The following is a 22,406-nucleotide window of genomic DNA, read 5'->3' on the forward strand; positions in this document are numbered from 1 at the left end:
AAATATGCTCAGTACTTCTCACTGCTGTGTGAACAAATTGTTAGGCCATGAGCATATGCGATGTGCTCTGGAGTATATATGTTGCGAGAAACAATGCCCTTGTTGAACCTGACTCTTTCATATAGGACAACCAACGAAGGGATAACAAAGCGCTGTTATCAAAGCCATTGTTCAGTGATTCAAAGTCATTGTTTACTCCCTTTCCTACCGGCATGCAACAACTCTACTGTGAGGCAGTATCATCAATTCATTGTATGCCCGCCTGTAGTGCCATGGAGATCTGTCACGCCCGCAGAGAGGCTGTTCGAACTTCGACTGTCCACTTCGCTATACATCTTGCTGCAAGTCTCCAGAGTCGATGCGGAGTTCCGAGGTACAGAGCTCTTGTTTGGATGTCCTGCAAACACGGTCACCAGTAACATGTCGGTGCAACTGCAAAGTGAAGTGGCAGACGACGCAGTCACATGGTCAAGCTGTGCTTTTTAGATTGATCCATGCGTAAGGTAGCGGCACGGGCCGACGCCTCTTTTCGCACGACTCTCGGCCGGCTAGCTTCTCTGCCGGCGGTCTACCTCCTAGGAGGCAGGCCCGGAGCCCAAGAGGGCGGCGATTTCGCGATGTCGGAAGGTATCAAGACCTTCATCTATGCCTACATCTCGCCAGACAGAGCCACTTTACTCGGTCAGTCCAACAAGACAAATGTTGCTACCAACATAATCAAACACTTTCGGGAGATTACAGCACTGCTTCCGGATCCTCTAGGAGAGCGGAGCGTCCGAGAGATATCGTGATTTTGTTCTGCCGTCGCTGGGTGGAGGGAGGGTAAAAGATATGCCGACTACATCAGCCGCACGAGCCGCGCAGCGCGCCCTAGTTCTAGGCCTGCCGTTCGATTCGTGGGGAACGACTTGCCCGACATCGCTGTCGTTAATTGGCAGGAATTCTACGTCTGTAGCCCTCGGATAAGTGTGTGCCTCCACGTCTTTACCGCATATCCAACAAGTCAAGCGTCCGAATACTGACGCGGCGCAAACTACTCTACCGATCCCGTCCGTCCTGACAGACTTATCAGCTATTATAACATACATCATGGCTGCCCTCCGATCCTTCGCAGCTCCCATCTTCACCACCGCCACTACCACTTCCTCTTCCTCCGCTAGACTTATCCCCGCAGCACGCGCATTCCCACGCCCAATTGCAGCCAAGCTTGTTCAGCGAAGAACCATGGCATCACAGATTCCGAAGATCAAGGTCAAGAACCCCGTCGTCGAGCTTGATGGCGACGAGATGACCCGGATCATCTGGCAGGACATCAAGGACAAATTCATTCACCCATACCTGGACATCGATCTCAAGTACTACGATCTTGGCTTGGAGAAGCGTGATGAGACAAATGACCAGATCACAACGGATGCTGCGGAGGCGATCAAGAAGTACAGCGTGGGTGTGAAGTGCGCGACCATCACGCCTGATGAGCAGCGTGTGGAAGAGTTTAAGCTCAAGAAAATGTGGCTGTCGCCAAATGGCACAATTCGTAACATTCTCGGAGGCACTGTGTTTAGAGAACCAATTGTCATTCCACGGATACCCCGCCTTGTTCCGGGCTGGAAGAAACCGATTGTGATCGGTCGTCACGCCCATGGTGACCAGTACCGCGCACAGAACAGAGTCATTGAAGGACCAGGCAAGCTTGAAATGGTGTACACGCCCAAGGGTGGTGAGCCTCAAAGAACGCTGGTCTTTGAGTTCACCGACAAGCACGAGGGAGGTGTCGCTCAGACACAGTACAACACCGTCGAGAGTATCAAGGGCTTTGCACACTCCTCGTTCAAGCACGCACTCTCGCTCAACTACCCTATGTACATGACCACCAAGAACACCATCCTGAAGGCCTATGATGGCAAGTTCAAGGACATTTTCCAGGAGATCTACGAGAAGGATTACAAGAAGGACTTCGAGTCTAAGGGTCTGTGGTACGAGCACCGTCTTATTGACGATATGGTTGCTCAAATGATCAAGAACGAGGGCGGCATGGTCATTGCCATGAAGAGTACGTTGCCCTGAATCCACGAATGTAGGCTTGAATACTGACAGGAAATAGACTACGATGGTGATGTTCAATCCGACATTGTAGCTCAAGGATTTGGCTCTCTGGGTCTCATGACATCCGTTTTGGTTACTCCAGATGGCAAGACGTTCGAAGCTGAGGCAGCACACGGCACTGTCACTCGCCACTACCGCGAGCACCAGAAGGGCAATCCTACCTCGACGAACCCCATCGCCTCCATCTTCGCCTGGACACGAGGTCTTGCCAAGCGTGGAGAGCTCGATGGCACACCAGAGGTGGTCAAGTTCGCCGAGAGCTTGGAGGAGGCATGCATCCATGTTGTCGAAGAGCAAGGGATCATGACCAAGGATCTGGCGATCAGCTGTGGCAAGAAGAACGATTACGTGACAACCACGGAATATCTCGATGCTGTTGAGAAGAGAATGCGTGCTGTGCTCAGCTCGAAGTTGTAGAGCGTTTCCCAGCGAGTTCGCTTCAAGATTTTAATTTCAGATTAATCTCAGCATATTTGCGGCGCCATGTACAGTGTATATAGAGAAATCCTTTAGGATATCAAAAATGAATGTTTGTGCCTGAACAGAACAAGTTTAGCCTCACGCCAAGATTTTCCTCGCACCCTCGATTCGCGCTCAGGAACTTTTTGGACTTCACGTCTGCACCCACGACACCTCGACCCTCACACCCTCCACCCTCACACCCTCACACTCAGCCCATCCACAATCATGGCAGAACAACTCGTCCTCCGCGGTACCCTTGAGGGTCACTCCGGCTGGGTCACCAGCTTGGCTACCTCGCTCGAGAAGTGAGAACAGTCCCCCGCCGCTCTCATTTTCGAGAGCAATACAGCGCGGAACAGCAGTACTGACAGGCATTGGCAGCCCCAACATGCTCTTGTCCGGCTCGCGTGACAAGACCCTCATCGTCTGGAACTTGACCCGCGACGAGACCAGCTACGGCTACCCTAAGCGATCGCTCCACGGCCACTCGCACATTGTGTCCGACTGTGTCATCTCCTCCGACGGCGCCTACGCCCTCTCCTCCTCGTGGGACAAGACTCTCCGCCTGTGGGAGCTGTCCAGCGGCCAGACGACTCGCCGCTTCGTTGGACACAACAACGACGTTCTGTCCGTCTCCTTCTCTGCCGACAACCGCCAGATCGTGTCCGGTTCGCGTGACCGCACCATCAAGCTGTGGAACACCCTCGGTGACTGCAAGTACACCATCACCGACAAGGGACACACTGAGTGGGTCTCGTGCGTGCGCTTCTCGCCAAACCCACAGAACCCAGTCATCGTTTCGGCTGGTTGGGACAAGTTCGTCAAGGTAAGGACATTCTCCTCGCGCTAATAACACCCAGAACAACCTCACTTCCTATGATGCTTTATTACAAGTATTTGCTACTTTAGAGCCGCCATCTACGGCTATGAAACCAACCTGCCTTTGAAGGCACTCTGATCCTTTGTCGAGTGCTAGCATGTTGTCAAAATGGACTACTGTTCCGTTGAGTAATGCGCTGACTTTTGTTTTTCTAGGTCTGGGAGCTCTCCACCTGCCGCCTGCAGACTGACCACATTGGTCACACCGGCTACATCAACACTGTCACCATCTCCCCCGATGGATCGCTCTGCGCCTCTGGCGGTAAGGACGGTACCACCATGCTCTGGGACCTCAACGAGTCCAAGCACCTCTACTCCCTCAGTGCTGGTGATGAGATCCACGCCCTCGTCTTCTCGCCAAACCGCTACTGGCTCTGCGCTGCCACCGCCAAGGAGATTGTCATCTTCGACCTCGAGAAGAAGAGCAAGGTTGATGAGCTCCGCCCAGACTTTGTTGATGTCGGCGGCAAGGCGCGCGACCCAGAGTGCATTTCGCTCGCTTGGTCTGCTGATGGCCAGACTCTGTTCGCTGGTTACACCGACAACAAGATCCGTGCTTGGGGCGTCATGTCGCGCGCTTAAATGCGTGTAGCTAGATCTCCCAGCGCATTGACGACAACAGGACAAGGGGATGACGGCGGTTTGGAAACGGCATTGATGAGGTGCTGCGATACGAGGCTTGCCAGATACTGCTTCATAGGGTGGTGGGAGGCAGTTCTGGCAAGAGTAGGACAGGTCGCAGCGGTGCACGTGCCATCTAGATCAGATGAATGATACGACTTGACTCAGTCCATTTTACCTTCATTTCTCCTTTTAAAAGTTGTTTTCATTCATATGATACTTTTCACATGTACATACCTGAAGTATCATCTTTGCACGCGATCATTTCTAGACGCATAACACCCATCCAGCAGATCCAGCCCGCTTTTACATTAACTACATGGTACAGTAGAGAAGAAGCCCAAACACAATCTTCTTCCTCTCTAGTGGATATCAAAAACCCCAACTATTAAAAATCACCTCCCACCACCACCCCCACCACCCTCAACCTCCCCCTCCACCAACCCCAACTCAAACTCCAACCCCTGCGCCTCCGCCCCAACAACAACAATCCTCTCATCCAACCTCGCCAAAACCGCATCCAGCGCCTCCAACGCCACAGAATCAATCCCCCCCACACGAACCAAATCCCCTCTCAACTGCACCTGCCGTATAGCCGCAGATTGCAATTCCGCCACATAGCGATTTAATGCGTGCGTAAAAGTTTGGCCTGCGGAGAGAATAGTGGCGGGCTCAAGGGAAGTTGTGGCGGTCAGATGGGATGTTTGGAGAGTGTGGAGGTATCCCGGACCGAAAATTGAGCCGTGGGTTTGGCAGAAGGTTGTGAGGTGGGATTGGAAGGTGAGGAGGAGATGGTGAGGAGGATTATTAATGTGATGATCGTTATTACATGTATGATTATTGTCGTTCATGAATTCGTCTTGAGAAGTGGTGGCGGAGTTGGGTGGGCTGGGGAGGTGAGATGTATAATGCTGTTGTGATGGGAATTTTGTCTTTGTATCGTTGTGTATGGATATTGCTGAGTCTGTTGTTGCTTCGTGTTGTTCTTGTTGCTTGTGCTGGTGGCCATAGAGATTTAAGTTCTGGAATCCTGAGATTGAAGTGTCTCGTCGCTTGAGTATTAATCGATCGTTCTGGTAGAGTCCGTTGGAGTTTGCATCGTTTGCTTTCCGCTTTCCTGTCGCGGCCATACTGCTTCGCAATGTCATTATATAGAGAGAGAGAGAGAGAGACAATGGTATCACAATGTATCACGAAGAGAGCGAGTATACCTGTAGTATAGTTTGTACGGGATGGATCACGCAATTTGCCAAGGGCCGAGACCGCTCTGGTACAGAAATTGGAAAGTTCATGTACAAAATACCACTCTTTTCCGAGTGCTTGAATCGCTTGATTGACACTCTTCTACGGAGTCCTGTCGTTCAGTCGTATATGCTTCGACGAATCCACTCGACTTCAAGTCTCCCCCTTCTATTAGTTCCACGAGCTCGCTTCTTTGCCGCTAACACCTAGAGTAATGAGTTCTGTACCTGCCCAGTGGCGTCACTTACGTCCCGTGGAGCAAGCATTTGAAGCAGCTGCTGTGAATGCCCATTGCTCAAGGCACTATCAAGGCTGCGTGAAGCGAAACGCCCGAGCCAAGCTCTCCAGATCACATAGCTTTAGTCCCTTGAAACCAGCAGTGCTGGCAATGCGAGCGGCGACCCGGCGAACTTCTGCGACAACTACATCCACATCTTCTCGCTCGATTGGATATCCGCCAGCCCAGCGGTATTCCCTCGGCACGATCTTGTTCGAGGGATGAGCATACTTCTCGGTCGCGTCGACGCGCAGCTGGCCCTTGCACAAGGAGAGCTTGATTTCGATGAAGCATGAAAATTTTGAACTACCAGCCCTGTGGAATGAGGATTCCGCGACCTCGAACATCTGGAGAACCACGTTTCGGAACACAGCGTCGTCACCAGCGTCACGAATAGCCTTCTTCACCGGCTTTTTGAAATTGAGAACTCCAGCTCGCTTCTGTTGCCCAGACGTCCGCAAAGCATTGAATCTACCCCCGAGGGCATGCTTGCGGTAGAGGGCACGATGCAAGAGGTTCGAGCCGATTGGCAAGTGAAACTCGGTATTCGCGAAGAAAAGTGGAAGTGCTTCCGCACGAAAGGTCTTGCACACACGCGCAACTTTTGGCGTAGCGGTGACTGCAAGCACGTGCTCATCGTCCAGTTTCTCCTGGAAGGTGTGTTCGTAGATGATTAAACGAACGTCGACTGGCAAATCGAGGATGCGAAAAACGCGCGCTAGCTTTCGCTCCTCTGAATTGGCCTCTATGTGCTTGATGCGACGAGCAAATGCTCTAATCTCAGCACGCTCAGAGTTGGTGAGGTAGAGAGTAGATGGCTCTACAGTGAATCCCTTGTCTGAAGGCTCCATTGTCCCAATCTTGCGAAGAACGTCGGCCGTCGGTGGGTTGACTGGCTCGTAAATGGCTGTCGCGTTGGTTCGGCGCCAGCGGTTGGTGATCTGCTTCATGGCCATGGTGAATTGCTCAATGCTGTTGTGTGGGTGCGCCCTTACGAAGACAACAGCAGGCTGTCCACGTTGTCGATGAAGTTGAAGTACGAGAGTTGGCTTGTGGAGGCATGAGTTTAGAGGCAGGAACGAAGAAGCCGAAGCTGCCTACAGGTAATTTACGAGAACGATCTCTTATAGGAACGGGCCGCAGTCGTTGCTGCGTGAGCTTCACTTCACTCTATCTCGCTTCACTTAACCATGGTCTCTGGTCAATGAGGAACGTGTTGGCGACGAATACTGAAGTGAATCTGGTGAGGAATGCAACCCGCGAGGGCAGCCTTAGACCAACGTGTTCTATTTCGTAATTGAACCATGTATGACTGCCATCTGGACAGTACTACGCTTGCTCGCTGATACGAATGTCGTATAGAATATAAAGCTCATCTGCTCATTTTCCTCCTCTCCTTCCCTTGACAAATCCGACCAGATTCTCAATCACGCCCTCAAGCGCCTCCTTTTCCTTCAACCCTTCATCTTTTCTCTGCAGCCAATACTCCAAAACTTTGCTTGCCTCCCGATTCAAGCCCTCAAGTGTAGCCACATGATGCTGCATCTCCCGATCATCCATGCCAATCATAGCTTCATGTGTAGTTCTGCAGAGAAGCATGGCGCGATTGGAATCGAATTCTGGAGGTGGCAATGGACCCTTCGATGCAGTCCCAGTTCTCCTCGGAGCCTTCTTTTTGGCTCCAGTTTTACTGTCGACACTTATACCAGAGTCGCTCGCGCCATCATTCTTGAGCCGATCTGTTTGTGTTGTTGACGCTCGAGGGGAGGCAAGGTTTATGTTCGGGAGCACGAGACGTTTTTGTTTGGAGGGTGGAAGGATCTCATCAAGGTCGACTGGAACTCCTAATGAGACAAGGAAGAGGCGCCGGATCTTGCTTCGGGTCCAGTTAGGAGGCTGCATGGGCGGCGGTTGGACGAGTTGTTGCCATAAAGAGAGAGAGCGTTCGGAGAGGAAGGGGGAGCTGTTTGACATGTCGAGTGGTTGTGCTGATGTGTTTGGAGGTGAAGAGGTTGTGTTTGGGAAAATGAGATCCAGATATGGGGCTAACGTATCATGCAGCTCTTTGCCTTGGAGGCCGGATTCAAGGGTTGGCTGATGATGGGGTCAGCGATGGCTTACTGGTGCAAAAGTAGTAAGTTACGTGGCTACTTACAAGTCCTGCCAACGTATCTGGCAAAGCATAAGATACAGACTGATCAGGGATACCGCCATCGACATCCCCAGGCGTAGTGGGTTCGTTGTCAAAGTCTCCAAAGTCATCATCATCGCCACCTTCGGCAAAGTCGTCGAAATCATCTCCAAAGTCATCATCGTCGTCTGCCCCACCATTTTGCCCGTCATTTTCTGTTTGTAGTGGAGCAGCCTGCTTATGCGCGTCCTCTTCTCCTTGAGCCTCCCACATGCTCCGGAACCAGGCCTGCCTATCTTCAGGGTCTTGCTCTATTTGGGATCTGCAGGGCGTCGTCAGCACAAGTCTCACACCTCTTAATACAAGACGACTTACTGACCATACTCGCCACTGCTGGCAGCAGCTGGCGCCTTCCGCACTTCATCTGGCGCAGCGTCTGCCAGTCTCTGTTCGTATGCGGCTGTGCCCTCGACTTCTCCATGTGCTGGCTTGTTGTCCACTCGCTCCACAACGAGCTTTGGTATTGGCGATCCTCCCGGGGTCATGGGTCTGCTACCAGTCGAACTCGTGCTCGCGGCGCTGTTGCCTCGACTTCGAGTCCCCCCAATTTGGAGTGTCGCGCTTCTTGATCTGGTCCCTTCTGGCACAATCTCTATCTCGTCTGGCACTGCATCCTGGGTGCGGAGAGAATAGGCAGGAGTGCCAGGGACTTCGCCATGAGCGGCCGTGTCATCGACTCTTTCTACTCTGGTGATTGGAATGGGCGATTGCGGCGGCTGGTTCGGGTTTGGTGATGTCGTCTCCGTCTCGCCTTCAGAAGCAGATGAGAAGTGGTCGTCGGATGAGTCTGTTGACCAGTCTTAGCAACTCTGGAGGACTTGACACGGACATGTGAGAACGTGGGACCATTATACATACTGGAGACGACATCCTGGCCTTGAATATCCTGCGTGTTGATGCGTGGAATCTGAGGGCCGGACATGACTGCGTACTACAAGGTAGTGTATCGAGCTGCTCTGGTCTGCTCTTATCTGCTCTGCTCTGCTGTCAAGTATGCCTTCTGTATTGTCTGTGCAAGTACCGGGAAGCTGGCAGCCTCAACTCATCTATTGTTTACCTGATGGCTCTGTCGCAGTCCGTGGAGGCGCAGTCCACTAGTCAGACTAGTGATACCTGGTCACTAGGAGGTAGGTTGTCGACGAGGCTCCACAATGGGCTAGAACGTCTTGGCTTGTATGGCCACAACTCCACCTCCTCTTCTCGCCCCTTGCTTTGTCCCAATTTAACATTGTATTTTACGCCTGAAGTTGGAGGTATAACTCGAACAAGCCAGGCATCAGACTAGGATGGCGATGCAGTATCGAATTAATGCGCAACCCAATGCACTGACGGCTAGCTGGAAATTCTTTTATTGACCGCAATGCCCTACGAGGAAGCTAATGTAGCTCGTTCTAACTCAAGACATTCAGATATGGATCCGCAACCGTGAAAATGCAGGACAGTCTTGGAGATTGAAAGCTACCTCCTACTCTGAAACATGAAAGTTCAGCTGTATCTGCAACTGCAGTCGTACATCTGCCTGTCTTACTCTACCCACGGCCCCAATCTCACCACCAGTGTGCGTAGTGGCCCATGATTGCTGGCTCCTATACCAGATTCTGCTCTGCCCCAACGTTCCATGTTCACTTTCACTCAGATGCATAAGGTGACTGCAGACTTGCAAAAACACATCACTTTCGACGCTGTCATTCAGTGAATGATACCCCAATAAGTTCTTCAGCGTGTACAACACAGTACAGTTTCTCTCATGCATGCTCGTAGAGTGGCGTCCTGTTCTCCTGGCGGCGCTACGTGTCTCTATACTCAATGCGATCTCTCCAGCACTTTGGCTCGTCGGCGCTACTTATCGCTCTCTAGAGTGCTTTGGAATGCTATGTGTTTTCCTCTTGAATCTCCTCCTCGTCTGCAAAATCTTCGAGAACCGCTTCCTCGGCTGTAACACCTGCCTCATAAGCCGCTGCTTCAGCATCTCCAGAGAGTCCGAGCCTCCTCACTCCAGCTTCCAGCGAAACTTCATGGCGTGCTTGTAATTGTTTTTCTAGCCTGGATCGTCTGATGTTCGGTGCGTGCGGCGTAGTCCAGACATAGTCACCCGTACCCTTCCAAGCGCCATTGCGCTGGCAAAAAGCGAGAAAAGCTGCCCAATTCAAGTCCTCATCTAAAGCATCCGGGTTGCCGATCACGACCAATGCTTCTTTTGCTCGTGTAAGGGCGACGTTGAAGCGTTTCGATTCGTGTATGACTCCAAGCCCACGGGCTAGGTCTTGGTCTATAAAGCGGCGGCGACTGCGTGTAGTACACACGATAGCGACTCGAAATTCGAGACCTTGGTAAGCTTCAAGCGGTCCAATGTTCACACTGGCAAGACCTTTTACCCTTGCTCTGGTGCGCAGGACTTTGACTTGCGCTCTGAAAGGACTCATTATGCAGATATCTCTTGGCGCCACTCCTTGATCGACGAATGACCTGGCGTGGTTTACCGCAATATCGGCCTCCTCGAGGTTGAACCAACCACCGCCATCCTGTTCAATCTCGTCCTGGCCTCGATTCTCGTGGAACAGAACAGGCAGGTCACGTCCTTCGAAGCCAGGCCATACGAGTAAAGCTTCCGTGTCCTGGGTGTGCGGTTCTAGAGTATCGTGATAGAACAGCGACGAAGGAATCGCTAGGATCGCAGGGTGTGATCGATAGTTACGAATGAGGTCTGTGAACGGGGGCTTCATGAGCGGCAGCATATCGCTCGTAAGTCGTGGAACATGGCCGCCTTGCTGCTTTGCACGCGCTAAGGGATGATCTTTGTATAGAGGCAGCTGCAAAAGGCGCTCAAACAGGGACGTTTGCAACTCAGCTATTTTGCTCGCTGTTCGCGGCCCCAGCTGATTGGGATCTCCCACCATCACCACTTGAGCTTCCCTGACGAAATGGTGACTCCTTGAAGGGGGCGCGATCACAAGTAGAGGAATCAGAGCCTCCAATTCTGTTGCTTGAGCGGCTTCGTCCAATATCAGTGCGTCCCAGTGTAATTGGAAGGTTGGGCTAGATTTTCGTGGATGATGTGCAGAGAATATGGCCGCTTCATGGTGACACAGGTCTGCGTTTGTTAGACGGGCTCTAATCAAGAGCTCTGCATCCCGAGTTGTGGTGACTACAACTTGCTTGGCCATGAAATCGGCGAAAGGAGGCAAGGAAAACATGCTGTCATCCACAAAGCCTGTCGCAAGGGACAAGTCAGTTCATATCTTTTTTGCCTCATTCCGTCCTGCGCTGACTCGACTTACAGTATGGGAGAATCGTGTTCGATACCTCTGCGAAGCTGCGGGCAGGCGAATTCAGACGTAGCAAGTCTTTGGGTGATAGGACTGCTCTCAGTCGTTGCGTTAGCGTATCGGCGGCCGATTCAGAGGGCGCACAGAGCAGGAGGTGCTTGGTTTCGTCCTGTGCCAGAATCTGAAGAGCCAGCTCTACCACAGTTTTCGTCTTGCCTGTGCCGGGCGGTCCTGAAATGAGGTAAGGCACTCTGCCGTAATCGTCGCGTAAAACAGTCTGAATAGCGCGTCCCTGTTCGTTGTTGAGATCTAGATCGAACAACTGTAAGCCATGGCGAGAAGTATTCAACGTCGTCTGCAGCTTTCCGTCTTTCGTATTTGGGAAGAGCATGCTGCGTAGCCAGCTGTTGTCCTGTTGTACCTGCTTGGCTACCTCTCCCAGAGCTACTTGCAATGCACCAATCCGCGCGTCCTGTAACGTGAAGCGAGCATTGTATAGTCCGCTGATTTGATGTAGATAGTCAATTCTCAAATGCAATGTCTCGTGAAGACGATCAACCGCCCATACGACAGCAAGGTGACAGATATCGGCACTTCCAGGCATGGGAACCCCCCGATTGTTTGTAAAAATCCCAGAAGAGGTAACGATGCTGCCGTGCGCGTCAAATTGCAGCTGTCGTATATGGACTGTGTCGCCAATTTCCAGAAGAATGTTGTTCTCACGAAGGCCGGGAACTAGTAGTCTATATATGGCTTGCTGAACATCGCCGGGCTAACACATATTAGTATTTCGGATTGGAGCTCGCTGCAATAGCGCGCAGAGTGAGGTTGCGGCGAAGGAGAATTGATTGGCATGGAATGTGCAGCGTCTTCCGTATAGCCTTGCACACAAGGCTCGTCCTTGACCAGACTCAGGAAGCATTCTAGAAGACCATACAATGTGTGTTGGCATGGAACACCACTCACCATTTGGAAAAGCCCCACCTGGTAGAGATTACGCTGCTCGCACTCATTTTGCAAGGCGGAAATCTCCAAGTCGAGAGCCGCAGAGAAGAAGGGACTGTATGTGTTCGCGTTGAGTGCAAGTGGACCTGTGTCTTGAGGTGGTGAAATGGCGATAGACGGGCGTGGGCGTGCGGTCAGAAAGCGTCCAGCGAAGTCCAGCACATATGAGTCGAAATTGATCCAAGGTGGTTCTTGACTGCTGTAGAAGTGGGCAGGCGCCGAATTGACTTGCTTCAGGATTAGTGGTATGTAGGGTTCAGCGTACACATCCAGCTCTTTTCCTGTCGCCATGTCTCATCTCGAACCACTGTTGCGTGGGAGAGAGAGGGCGCGGCGATTGCGAGGTCACTGCAGTCGAAGGAGAAGAGACAGGAGATGCCGGTGTATACTTGCGTGATGGTATGTTATGGTGTATCTCTCCATGCGTTAGCGGTAGCTTGCAATGAATGATGCCGTATGGTGAAACTGCATGCAAGGTAGATACATATGTGTGTAAGGCCTTGAAAGGCTTGAATACTTCGCGCTCAATTAGGTATGATAAGACAAAACTTGGTCAAAATTCGACCAGTTTTGGAATTTCTCACTTTTCAAGGCCCAATTATTGAATTTATGCCCTTCCAAGTACATCATACATGTAATCTCAATTATCAAAATTCTAGGAACTAGCCTGTAATAAGAAGAAGGTAGTCCGTAAGAAGAAGAAGGTTTACGAGGTAGAGCCTGCGTACGGTACGGTACGGGCCCGTAGGCCTATTAGAAAGCGTACTGGGCGCGTACAGGGGAGAAAATTGATTATTGAGGTCGAAAGTACCTGAATGAACTTCCTGAAGTAAAAGAAAATCCGACTCACTTTTGAAAATTGAGCTCAATTATCAGATAGCTTACCAGGTACTTCTCATAATTTGTGCATCATTCCGATAATTCGATAATTGGGCTCAATTATCGCTGACTCCGAGGTATTCGATCTCAATTATATAATTGAAACTGTCTTATCATCTTACCGTAAGGTATGGATAAGACAGGTTCAATTATCGATAATTCAGCGCGAAGTATTCAAGGCCTACCTTAGGTAAGAACGCGAAGTGGTCTCGGCCGGGCCGGGCCAGCCACTCTCGTTCTCATCGGCGTGCCAAGACTGTCGTATTTCGAGGACTTTATTCTGCCATCCATCTAGGTTCCGGCCGAGATCGGCCTCCGTGCATTGAGCTTGGATCTTTTTCGCAGGCACTCATCAATTATTGCTTGCTCGCCCAGTCACAGTCACACAACTTGACTGTCCCAAACTCACCACACCCTCCCCATTGCCCAATCTCATCACCATGGCCTCCAAGAACGCCTCCAGAGCTCTCCGCGCCTCGCTGAGGCAGCTGAAGGCACCTGAGGTGCAGCGACGCACCTTCATCACCGCTGTCAACTCGGCCAAGCAGGGCGTGCGATCAGCGCCCAAAGCCGCGACATCTGCCATTGTGCACCAGACACGCGGCAAGAAGACTGTCGACTTCGCCGGCGACAAGGAGGTCGTCTACGGTATGCGGCGCAACCACATTTGAGCGCCTCGGGGCCATGACTGACGCCCACCACAGAGCGCGCCGACTGGCCACGTGAGAAGCTGTTGGTATGTTTTCTACACCACTGCGCATATGACTCCATCGTCGGATTGAAGTCATTTGAAGACGTACGAAGAGCGCGCTTGCTAACGAGCTTCCTACAGGACTACTTCAAGAACGACACACTCGCCCTCATCGGATACGGCTCGCAAGGCCACGGACAGGGGCTCAACCTCCGCGACAACGGGCTCAATGTCATTGTTGGTGTGCGCAAGGGCGGCGCCAGCTGGAAAGAGGCAACACAGGATGGTTGGGTTGAGGGCAAGAACCTCTTTGACATCGACGAGGCCATCTCCAAGGGAACCATCATCATGAACCTCCTTTCCGACGCTGCGCAGTCCGAAACCTGGCCACACATCAAGCCACAGCTCACCAAGGGCAAGGTATGTCACCGCATCGCCTGTGCTTTTTTTTTCCGACTCATGCTAATGTCAGATAGACCCTCTACTTCTCCCACGGCTTCTCCCCAGTCTTCAAGGACCAGACCAAGGTTGAGGTGCCATCGGACATTGATGTCATCCTCGTTGCACCCAAGGGCTCTGGGCGCACTGTCCGCACTCTCTTCCGCGAGGGTCGTGGCATCAACAGCTCCGTCGCTGTCTGGCAAGACGTCACTGGCAAGGCTGAGGAAAAGGCCATTGCTCTCGGCGTGGCTGTTGGCTCCGGCTACATGTACAAGACCACCTTCGAGAAGGAGGTCTACTCTGACCTGTACGGTGAGCGTGGTTGCTTGATGGGAGGTATCCACGGCATGTTCCTCGCCCAATACGAGGTTCTCCGCGAGAACGGCCACTCTCCTTCAGAGGCATTCAACGAGACTGTCGAGGAGGCCACACAATCGCTCTACCCTCTGATTGGTGCCAACGGTATGGACTACATGTACGCCGCCTGCTCCACCACGGCCCGCCGTGGTGCCATTGACTGGAGCAAGCGCTTCAAGGAGGCCCTCAAGCCCGTCTTCGATGACCTCTACGACTCTGTCAAGACTGGCAAGGAGACGCAGCGCACCATGGAGTACGCTGGTCGTCCAGACTACCGCCAAGCTTTCGAGAAGGAGATGGAGGAGATCCGTGAGCTCGAAATCTGGAGAGCCGGTAAGGCTGTCCGTAGCTTGAGACCTGAGAACCAGTAAAAAGGGGGTTAGACATCTTGAGCAGAGGGGCGGACGGATACCACAACCAATTTTCCCATGCGTACACTCGCCGGATCTGAGATGAAAAAACAAAATCTATCCATCCTCTACCAGGACGATCCGAATCTCTTGTGTCTTGTGCGTGAAATAAAGGATTGGGGGGGACGTACGGGGACCTTTCTTCTTCTCCTTCGGAAGAGCCTCATTGAAAGGGGCCCTTCTCCGAAGAAAGAGAGATAAAGACCAAAAGAAAAGCATAGCTGTCTGTAATCTAGCTTTTACACTTTCCTACCACCACCTGACGCGAAATCGCCCTGCTGTATTACTTTTAGAATGGAAAAAGGGGGAGAGAGGGGAGGGAGTATATGCGATTTCTGTACTAAAAAAGAAAACAAAAAATAAAAGGATGTGTTTTATTGATATATTTTGTGGCCAAGTCCAATAACTCGCAAGTAAGATATATAGGGTACATTTGAGGTACGGCCCTAGGGTATTCTTCCATCTTCGAATTCTCTCGATACGAGCTATATACCTTATACCCTGCCTTGCCTTGCCTTGACTTACCTCACCTTAAGCTTTGGGTATATAATCTATTCGATTTCCTCGTTTCTTAGAAAAAAAGAAGAAGAAGAGGAAGGAAGACAAGAGGTGTGACTTTGTAAAGAAAACTTTAAATTACTACGTACATTCCTTGCACATCGTAATAAGCACTTCGCATACACGTTCTATATACCTTTCATCGGATAAAGAAAAAGAATTTCATGGCACACCTGATATAGGAAAAAAGAAAAAAGCTAGTTGCAAACTATGATTAGAGTAGCTGGTCATGCTGTGAAATTTTTACTTCACGATCAACGATTAGGTACTACAGATCAGATAACAATTGCTTCGAGGGCCGAATGTACCGTAGTCGCTCATTCTACTTGGCACTCTCTCATCGCGGAAGCCATCCACATCGCATCCACAACCAAGCCAAGATCTGGCGCATAACTTTCTTACATTAAGCCACGCGCACGGAAGGCCTCAGGCCACACATTCCAACAAGCCGTTTTAGGAAGCCTGATCCGAGAAGTTGCAGCTTCCGCCTTCCTAACATTGCACCGCAATGCAACAAGGCGCAAATGAACAACGTCGGTTTTCAATCGTCCGCCGTTGGGTACTGTTGTGGACAGTGTGTCGAAGCATGTTGTTGCACTGCAAAGTCCTCCAGGTGCCTACCATAGTTCGGAGGCGACTTTAAGTCGCTTATTGTGGCGTAGGGCAGATGACCCTGCGTCGGCGGCTTCTTGTGACCACGAGCCTGTAACAGGGCCATGAAGTCATGGAGTGTGATAGGGGTGATGGGAATGGTCCAGACCGTAACCAGCATTGGAACTCATGGATCCAGTGCTATCCTCCGAACTCAGACTCGGTTTACCACCTACAAGAGGCGGGGTATGAACAGGATGATGGGAGCCATGCTGTTGAGACGGGTGCAGAGACGGTTCGAGAGTCGAGAGTACATGGAGGTGAGGTAGGGGTGCACCAGGAGGACCCGGAGTATACTCCGGAATTGACGACTTTCTGCTATCGTCGGAGCTGACGGAATGGCTATGAACCAGGAGGGCGTGGTTTGAGTGATGGGGGTGTCCTGGGCTCGGCAGCACCGGCTGCTGAGATGATACATCCAAAATGGTCTGTATGGGGGGAAGCCGTTGATCGCTTCCTGAAGTCGCCGGTGGCATAGTGGTGTGCTGCAGATTCGGTTGACTGGCATAGGAGTTGTCTTGTACTTGCCGCAGCAGAGTGAAGATGTCATCGTAGGAGCTTGTCCTAATCCGCTGGAAGATCTCCAAGGCCTCGGGCTCCGGTCTCATCTGTACAAAGGCCAGAAGTTCGCGAATTTGGTCTCGTTCCTGTTCGAGAATCTGGTTTCGGCGCCGAAGGGCAGACCATCGACTCTCGCCTTCCTCTGCCTCATACTGGCACTCAGTACGGAGATTTTGACAGCGCGAACAAGCGGGCCTAATGATTTGAGGGGGCGGTGGTGAGCTAGTGATAAGATAAGAGGATTGCGTGCAGACGGGGGTTTCTCATACCGGATACCGTCGCACTGGGCTTTCATGTCAGCGAAAGGCGGTGGTGGTGGTGGGGGACGGGCGCGAGCACTGCACTCACTCGAGACTTCCTGCGCCGGCAAGCAGAACACGCGCTTTCTATGAGGGTGCGCTTGGGACGGCCGCCGGAGGGTCGATGAGAAGCAGCAGGCGGAGTAGTGCCGCCCTCTTTGGAGGCATCGCCAGACGAGGAGCGAGCCGCAAGCAGCGGCCGTGAATGTCCTGGGCCGGACATTCAAGATAGTATAGGCCGACCGGCGGTGATTGTCATGTGGAGTTACCTGAGGTAGTGGGTGTCGTTTGCTGGATTTGCGTTAAGTAAGTTTTGAAGAGAGGCCAACAACACACTCCGACGGAGTAGTGACCGACTGCACTTCAAGAAGGCACTTCCCGGACGTTAGGCCGAACATGAAGAGCACACGGTACCTCTCTTTTTTTGCTCTTCTCTCGACTGACGGGTTTTGGATTTCTCGATCGGCGATGAGAGGTTGAGATTCAGATTTCGCCGCCACACGCAGGAGCAGAGTGTGCAGAGTGTGCAGACGAGGTGGAGGTGGAGGTGGTGGTGGTGGTGGGCGCGATGGTGGCTTGGCCTCCTCAATTGTGTTTTATTACTGTGGCCGTGGCCGCCAGACGTGGCGGATGATGCTCTAGAACTAGGTACTTGTACCTACAGTTGCCTACTATAGTATTGGGAAGACAGTGGCCGCTTGGGCGGCATGCGTATATCCATTGTCCAGCGCGTGCTATGCTGGCCGACACTGGACAGTCAGGACCCGACCTCAGGTACCTATGATCCTTATTATCCACTACCCAGTGCTGCAGGCAGTGAGTGCCAGGCCAGGCCAGCCAGCCAGCCAGCCAGCCAGCCAGCCCAGCTCAGCCAGCCCAGCGCCAGTGAGCGCACCAGGCCCGTGGGCCACACGGCATCCACAAGTACAACCTAGGAGGTACATATGTAGACACGTCCCATCTCGCCTGGGAAGGCTGGGAACGAACGACGACACCTGCGCCACCCGTGGCGGGTCGTGTCCACCCGTGTTGTGTTCCTCCGGAGTCCGCGCCTCCATCCATTTGCCTGTGCCCTACATCATCGCACTGGTTGTCCACTTGTGCGTGCGTGCATAATGAGCGATGCACATGCACCTTGACACGCGTATACCGCATGCGGCAACGCCTGTCCGCTCCCGTCCCCGACTGACTCAGTGCCTTAGTAGTCCATCTCCATCGTTCCCATCAACGTCTCATCTCATTCTAGGTCGGTTGGTCGCAGGCTGCAAGCAGAGTGTATGTACCTGTATACCTTGTTTTTCATCAGATACCCGTCTGGCCCAGTCAGCAGCATAATATGTTCAAGCCAGCTTCTTCCCAGAAGCCCTTTCGCTGCAAGGTCGAACCAATCCCACTTCCTAGGAGGTAGCAGGTAGCAGGACCCGACTGAGCCACAGGACACCGTGCCGACCTGCCTCCCGTGAGGCTGATGTCGATGCGAGCGCACCGAGTGGCAGGTAACATGAGCTTACGCTTCGCACGTAAGACGCCGCCTCCATCCCGTCTCGCATCACCAGATTCATCACACGCGCACATCTCATCTCGCCTCTTCGTCTCGCCTCCTCCCATCTGTGCTCAGTCACCGACGATCGTGTGCTGCTGCGGCGGGCCTGCTGCTGGCTCCGGTCCTTGTCACCTTGCGCGTTGTACTGGTACTCCCGTGAGCGGACCGAGAAGAGATCATGATGATAATGCAGGCTCCCATTATCGCCGTAGCGCTTACCTTGCCCACATGCACAGCAGCCGTCGGCGCTGTGCGTGCTGGAGGCTGTTGCAATTGCCAATTGGCAGCCATCGGGCGCAACGATGTGACCGGTGACTTTGCGCTGCGGGAAGCTCCCATCATAAGGTACCTAATACATGCATACATGCATACCTACCTCATGTACGTGGCACATGCATCCCAGCTCGTCTCGTCACCGGACAGCCAGCGCCAATATCATCACGAGTTGACTCTGTTCTGTTCGCCTCATGTAGCTGAAGTTGTGCTGGCAGACAGTAGTAACATGAGGTAGCAGTACAGCATAGGTAGAAGGTATAGTACCTTAAGGTACTTTACGGGCAGAGAGGTGGAGGTACGCTTTCTCGTGACGTGATGGTGATGAGCAGATGCTGGTGGTGCATGCAGCTTCGTTGCATACAGGCACATAAGGCACATTCGTTACCTTCCCTACCTACTTCTCAGTCTCAGAATACGGTACTAAGGTATAGGTAGGAGGTAGGGCAGTTGCTAGTAGCCAGTAGGGACAGTAGGTAGGTAAGTTTAGATACGTTATCAGTCTTCCGGAGATCGTGTCTCCAGTCCCGCTATGATTCATCACATACAAGTACATGTATCTCATCCATCTCGTCTTATAGACTGATATCATACCTTACCTACCTGATCTTTACATCTTCTTGTTGCTGCTCTCGGCGTGAGAGAACACGACTTTGGCGATGAAATGACTGCACCACTCGTGCGATCGACGAGGCCGTCCTGTCTCTCGTGAGACGGCGGTGTGGGCAAGCTCCGGCATTGAGGTCGGCATCGAGGTCAGCATCGCGCACTGTACAATGGCACGCGCAACAGTCTCCGGGCGGATAAAGCACTTATCAGATGCTCTGTACACTACTACGCAGTTGACTACTGGCCAGACCGAGTCCAGACCTCGACATGGACGAATGTGGTTTCATACCACTTCAAAAGAGACAAAAAGAAGGGCGACTCCGCTCTGCCACCTGCACGGCTGCTCTTTTTGGTAACCTCATCAATACAGCTGTACCTACCTTATACATGTACCTTGTCGACCAACTGGCCAGGGATCTCCTGACTAGGTAGGCACATGTATTGTAGTAGACGAAAATCCGTGCCCACCAAAAATTCAGGTAAGTGAGAGTTAGGTACCTAGAAACAACGCCAAATTAGTAGCGGAAAGAGGAATCAATTTCTTACAACCTATACTCGTACTAGCCGTTAGTTCTGTGTCGAAATCTGCTATATTGCTGTCGCTATCGTCGCTGTACTGTCTTCGTATAGGAGCTTAGTCAGCGAGCTTTATATACGAATTCGCGCGACAGCGATAGTAATAGCAATACAGCAGATTTTGACGTAGAACTAACGGCTAGTACGAGTATAGGTTGTAAGAGATCGACTCCTCTTTCCGCTACTAATTTGGCGTTGTTTCTAGGTACCTAACTCTCACTCACCTGAATTTTTGGTGGGCACGGATTTTCGTCTACCACAGTAGTTGTTGGCTTCAGATGCCCGCAACCAACAATGAGTTAATTAAAGTCACTACAAAATGGCAGGTCAGCCTCTGTCGACTGTTGAGAACTGCCCAACTCACAGCAACTCCTGAGTCTCCTCGGACGGCGGTCGAAAACCTGACGAAACGAAACAAAATGCGCTTTTCACTGCTGATCTTTGCCGTTATGGGCAGGTAAGCTGAGTCCTCACCCTCGACACGTCTAGTGATGGGAGGTACTGTACCTCCTAGGTGGTAGTCGTGAAAACTAACTCAAATGTGTGCTGTAGCGTCGCTCTTGCAGGTGATGAGGATGATAACGGTGATCTCCAAGAATATTGCGTTTGTGGAAATAATTTCGACCCGGAGTCGCCCATCTTCATGACCATCTTCAATGCCACCATAGACAGTTGTACTGGACTGCTTTGGACCTTGGGATGGTATGACGACATGCCGCACGTACGTATGGAATACATTACCTGCATGTACCTACATACCTTACATGCAGTGCACTTCAGATTGCAGTACTAAAGAACCTCAAATCGCAGTGCTATCACACAGGAGAATTCGAAAAAATCCAAACGTTCGCGGATGAGTGCGTGAAAAAGCCCGAGAATCGTGCGACTGGTGCTCAATGTTGCCCACCATACGACGAAGCGAACCCGGACGCGCCCTGTGACCACAAGCTTGGCAATACCGGGGACGATCCAGCAGCTATTCCCTAGTTAGGTGCATGTACCTCAAAGACGACTGTCGACTTCAACAAGAATTGTTGATATATCGCCGCTGTACGACTTGTACTCGAGCGACGAGGAGGAAGGGAGGAAGTAAAGGGGTAGGGGGAGCTCCCTTAGCGGAGTACCCCGGCGTAAACACTAGTTATACGACGGTACTATAATAGTTCTCTTCTAATTACCGTTTAAAGTTAGTAACAGAGTAAAGACCGTAATTAAGTCTGAACCGTAAGCCTTTATTAGCTATTGAAACCGTTCTAGTAGGTAAAATATATAAGCTGCTCTTTTGTTAGAGCAGTTGTATTAATAGTATTAATTATTTAGTAGTTGTAACTACAATTTATTTTTATTAACGGGTATTCTAATATAGCGGTTGTTTTGTATATAAGTAGTTTAGTAAACAGGTAATTATAATAGACTGCCTAAAATTTAGAGTAGCTATAACTGTAGCTTACTACCTAAACTTTAGAGTAGTTGTACCCGCTACTCTTATATCAACAGCAGTTGTACTTGCTGTTAAATATAATAAGCAGCTACGATTAATAAACGGTTGTTTCTTAAATAAGCGGTTGCGTATACAGTTCGTACTATACGAATAGTTATTAGAATAGTTGAGTAAATAGGTATTATGTTAGGTTATATAATACCGGGCGCATTCCGGATCTAGCTACCCGCCTAGTACCCGCTGCTCGGTACTACTAAAAATAGTAGCAATTGAATCCGCTACCTATCCTATATAGGTATATACTAAAGAAAAGAACTATACTAGAGTGTACCTAGGCAGTTAGAATAGATTCGTAAGGTGTCTAAGTTAGGTAGGAAGTCCTAGCAGTTAGGGGGCAGCGGGGCGTTGCGCGTTGCGACGAAAGCCGGCTAGCTATCTCTACCTCCCTTATATCCGTTAGGTAGTTAACCTTACAACACTCTCTTCCTATCGCCTATCGTCGACTACCCGCGGGCGAGTTCTGCTGTACGATATTCGTTGTTCGTAGTATATAGAATTGGTTAGTCGTATACTCGATTCAGTCCGTCTACTCGACTCGTTATACTACCCGACGTAGAACCTAGAAGTTAGCAACTATTAAGAATCTGTTCGGTATATATATATATAGGTATACATACCGTATCCTATCGCAGGTACCTAAGTGTACGTCTAATCGTAACGTACGCTATTATTCCGTTAGTACTAATATAAATAGCTAATAGTATACAAGGGTAGAAGAGTATACCTCTCTAGGTTTTTACTCTAGCTATCGTTAGCCCGGTTTATAGACGGTTGGACCTATATCTCTACTGTTAGCGAATACGTTAGATACTATATATAGACTTACGCCGAGGAACGTACTCGTACGGAATTACGAACAACGAATCGATTGATCTAAGCTACGAAGCCGTTAGCGCAAGTGTTAACTATACCGATACTCGAGCAGCGGTATACCTACCTTCTATCGCAGAGGTTTCTACTAACCTACAGAGTCGTACCCTTCGCGCTATTAGCAACCGATAATAAGCTATA

At 51.1% G+C, this 22,406-nt stretch overlaps 9 protein-coding genes across 9 annotated transcripts; 4 read left to right on the top strand and 5 right to left on the bottom strand.

The window, feature by feature from the left end:
• Nucleotides 1-1,224: 1,224 nt before the first annotated feature.
• On the top strand, nucleotides 1,225-2,520 carry SEPMUDRAFT_40784 (peroxisomal NADP-dependent isocitrate dehydrogenase; the record flags this gene model as incomplete). The annotated part of the gene is made up of 2 exons (XM_016908801.1): nucleotides 1,225-2,050; nucleotides 2,102-2,520. The coding sequence occupies 2 exons, from the start codon at nucleotides 1,225-1,227 to the stop codon at nucleotides 2,518-2,520; spliced, it is 1,245 nt and encodes a 414-aa protein (XP_016762267.1).
• A 219-nt stretch (nucleotides 2,521-2,739) lies between these two features.
• Nucleotides 2,740-4,243, top strand: SEPMUDRAFT_147952 (WD repeat-containing protein 51A). Its single transcript, XM_016904619.1, has 3 exons — nucleotides 2,740-2,870; nucleotides 2,947-3,391; nucleotides 3,601-4,243. The coding sequence occupies exons 1-3, from the start codon at nucleotides 2,791-2,793 to the stop codon at nucleotides 4,024-4,026; spliced, it is 951 nt and encodes a 316-aa protein (XP_016762268.1). The 5' UTR covers nucleotides 2,740-2,790; the 3' UTR covers nucleotides 4,027-4,243.
• A 173-nt stretch (nucleotides 4,244-4,416) lies between these two features.
• Nucleotides 4,417-5,213, bottom strand: SEPMUDRAFT_154960 (uncharacterized protein; the record flags this gene model as incomplete). The annotated part of the gene is made up of 1 exon (XM_016907594.1): nucleotides 4,417-5,213. The coding sequence occupies one exon, from the start codon at nucleotides 5,211-5,213 to the stop codon at nucleotides 4,461-4,463; it is 753 nt and encodes a 250-aa protein (XP_016762269.1). The 3' UTR covers nucleotides 4,417-4,460.
• A 400-nt stretch (nucleotides 5,214-5,613) lies between these two features.
• SEPMUDRAFT_115437 (uncharacterized protein) lies at nucleotides 5,614-6,540 on the bottom strand (the record flags this gene model as incomplete). The annotated part of the gene is made up of 1 exon (XM_016901162.1): nucleotides 5,614-6,540. One exon carries the CDS (start codon nucleotides 6,538-6,540, stop codon nucleotides 5,614-5,616), a length of 927 nt encoding a protein of 308 aa, XP_016762270.1.
• A 424-nt stretch (nucleotides 6,541-6,964) lies between these two features.
• SEPMUDRAFT_115438 (uncharacterized protein) lies at nucleotides 6,965-8,697 on the bottom strand (the record flags this gene model as incomplete). Its single annotated transcript, XM_016901163.1, has 4 exons — nucleotides 6,965-7,678; nucleotides 7,740-8,037; nucleotides 8,091-8,562; nucleotides 8,634-8,697. 4 exons carry the CDS (start codon nucleotides 8,695-8,697, stop codon nucleotides 6,965-6,967), a joined length of 1,548 nt encoding a protein of 515 aa, XP_016762271.1.
• Nucleotides 8,698-9,292: 595 nt separating this feature from the next.
• Nucleotides 9,293-11,814, bottom strand: SEPMUDRAFT_82132 (P-loop containing nucleoside triphosphate hydrolase protein). Its single transcript, XM_016910298.1, has 2 exons — nucleotides 11,054-11,814; nucleotides 9,293-10,986 (listed from the first exon to the last, which is right to left on the bottom strand). The coding sequence occupies exons 1-2, from the start codon at nucleotides 11,643-11,645 to the stop codon at nucleotides 9,647-9,649; spliced, it is 1,932 nt and encodes a 643-aa protein (XP_016762272.1). The 5' UTR covers nucleotides 11,646-11,814; the 3' UTR covers nucleotides 9,293-9,646.
• Nucleotides 11,815-13,310: 1,496 nt separating this feature from the next.
• On the top strand, nucleotides 13,311-15,211 carry SEPMUDRAFT_147955 (ILV5_NEUCR ketol-acid reductoisomerase). The gene is made up of 4 exons (XM_016904620.1): nucleotides 13,311-13,573; nucleotides 13,630-13,661; nucleotides 13,758-14,036; nucleotides 14,093-15,211. Exons 1-4 carry the CDS (start codon nucleotides 13,366-13,368, stop codon nucleotides 14,783-14,785), a joined length of 1,212 nt encoding a protein of 403 aa, XP_016762273.1. The 5' UTR covers nucleotides 13,311-13,365; the 3' UTR covers nucleotides 14,786-15,211.
• A 393-nt stretch (nucleotides 15,212-15,604) lies between these two features.
• SEPMUDRAFT_124405 (uncharacterized protein) lies at nucleotides 15,605-17,416 on the bottom strand. The gene is made up of 2 exons (XM_016901909.1): nucleotides 16,864-17,416; nucleotides 15,605-16,789 (listed from the first exon to the last, which is right to left on the bottom strand). Exons 1-2 carry the CDS (start codon nucleotides 16,887-16,889, stop codon nucleotides 16,105-16,107), a joined length of 711 nt encoding a protein of 236 aa, XP_016762274.1. The 5' UTR covers nucleotides 16,890-17,416; the 3' UTR covers nucleotides 15,605-16,104.
• A 2,852-nt stretch (nucleotides 17,417-20,268) lies between these two features.
• Nucleotides 20,269-21,046, top strand: SEPMUDRAFT_154965 (uncharacterized protein). Its single transcript, XM_016907595.1, has 3 exons — nucleotides 20,269-20,351; nucleotides 20,447-20,615; nucleotides 20,705-21,046. The coding sequence occupies exons 1-3, from the start codon at nucleotides 20,314-20,316 to the stop codon at nucleotides 20,879-20,881; spliced, it is 384 nt and encodes a 127-aa protein (XP_016762275.1). The 5' UTR covers nucleotides 20,269-20,313; the 3' UTR covers nucleotides 20,882-21,046.
• Nucleotides 21,047-22,406: the final 1,360 nt, after the last annotated feature.

This window comes from Sphaerulina musiva, assembly GCF_000320565.1.
Source record: "Sphaerulina musiva SO2202 unplaced genomic scaffold SEPMUscaffold_3, whole genome shotgun sequence".
NCBI lineage: Eukaryota > Fungi > Ascomycota > Dothideomycetes > Mycosphaerellales > Mycosphaerellaceae > Sphaerulina > Sphaerulina musiva.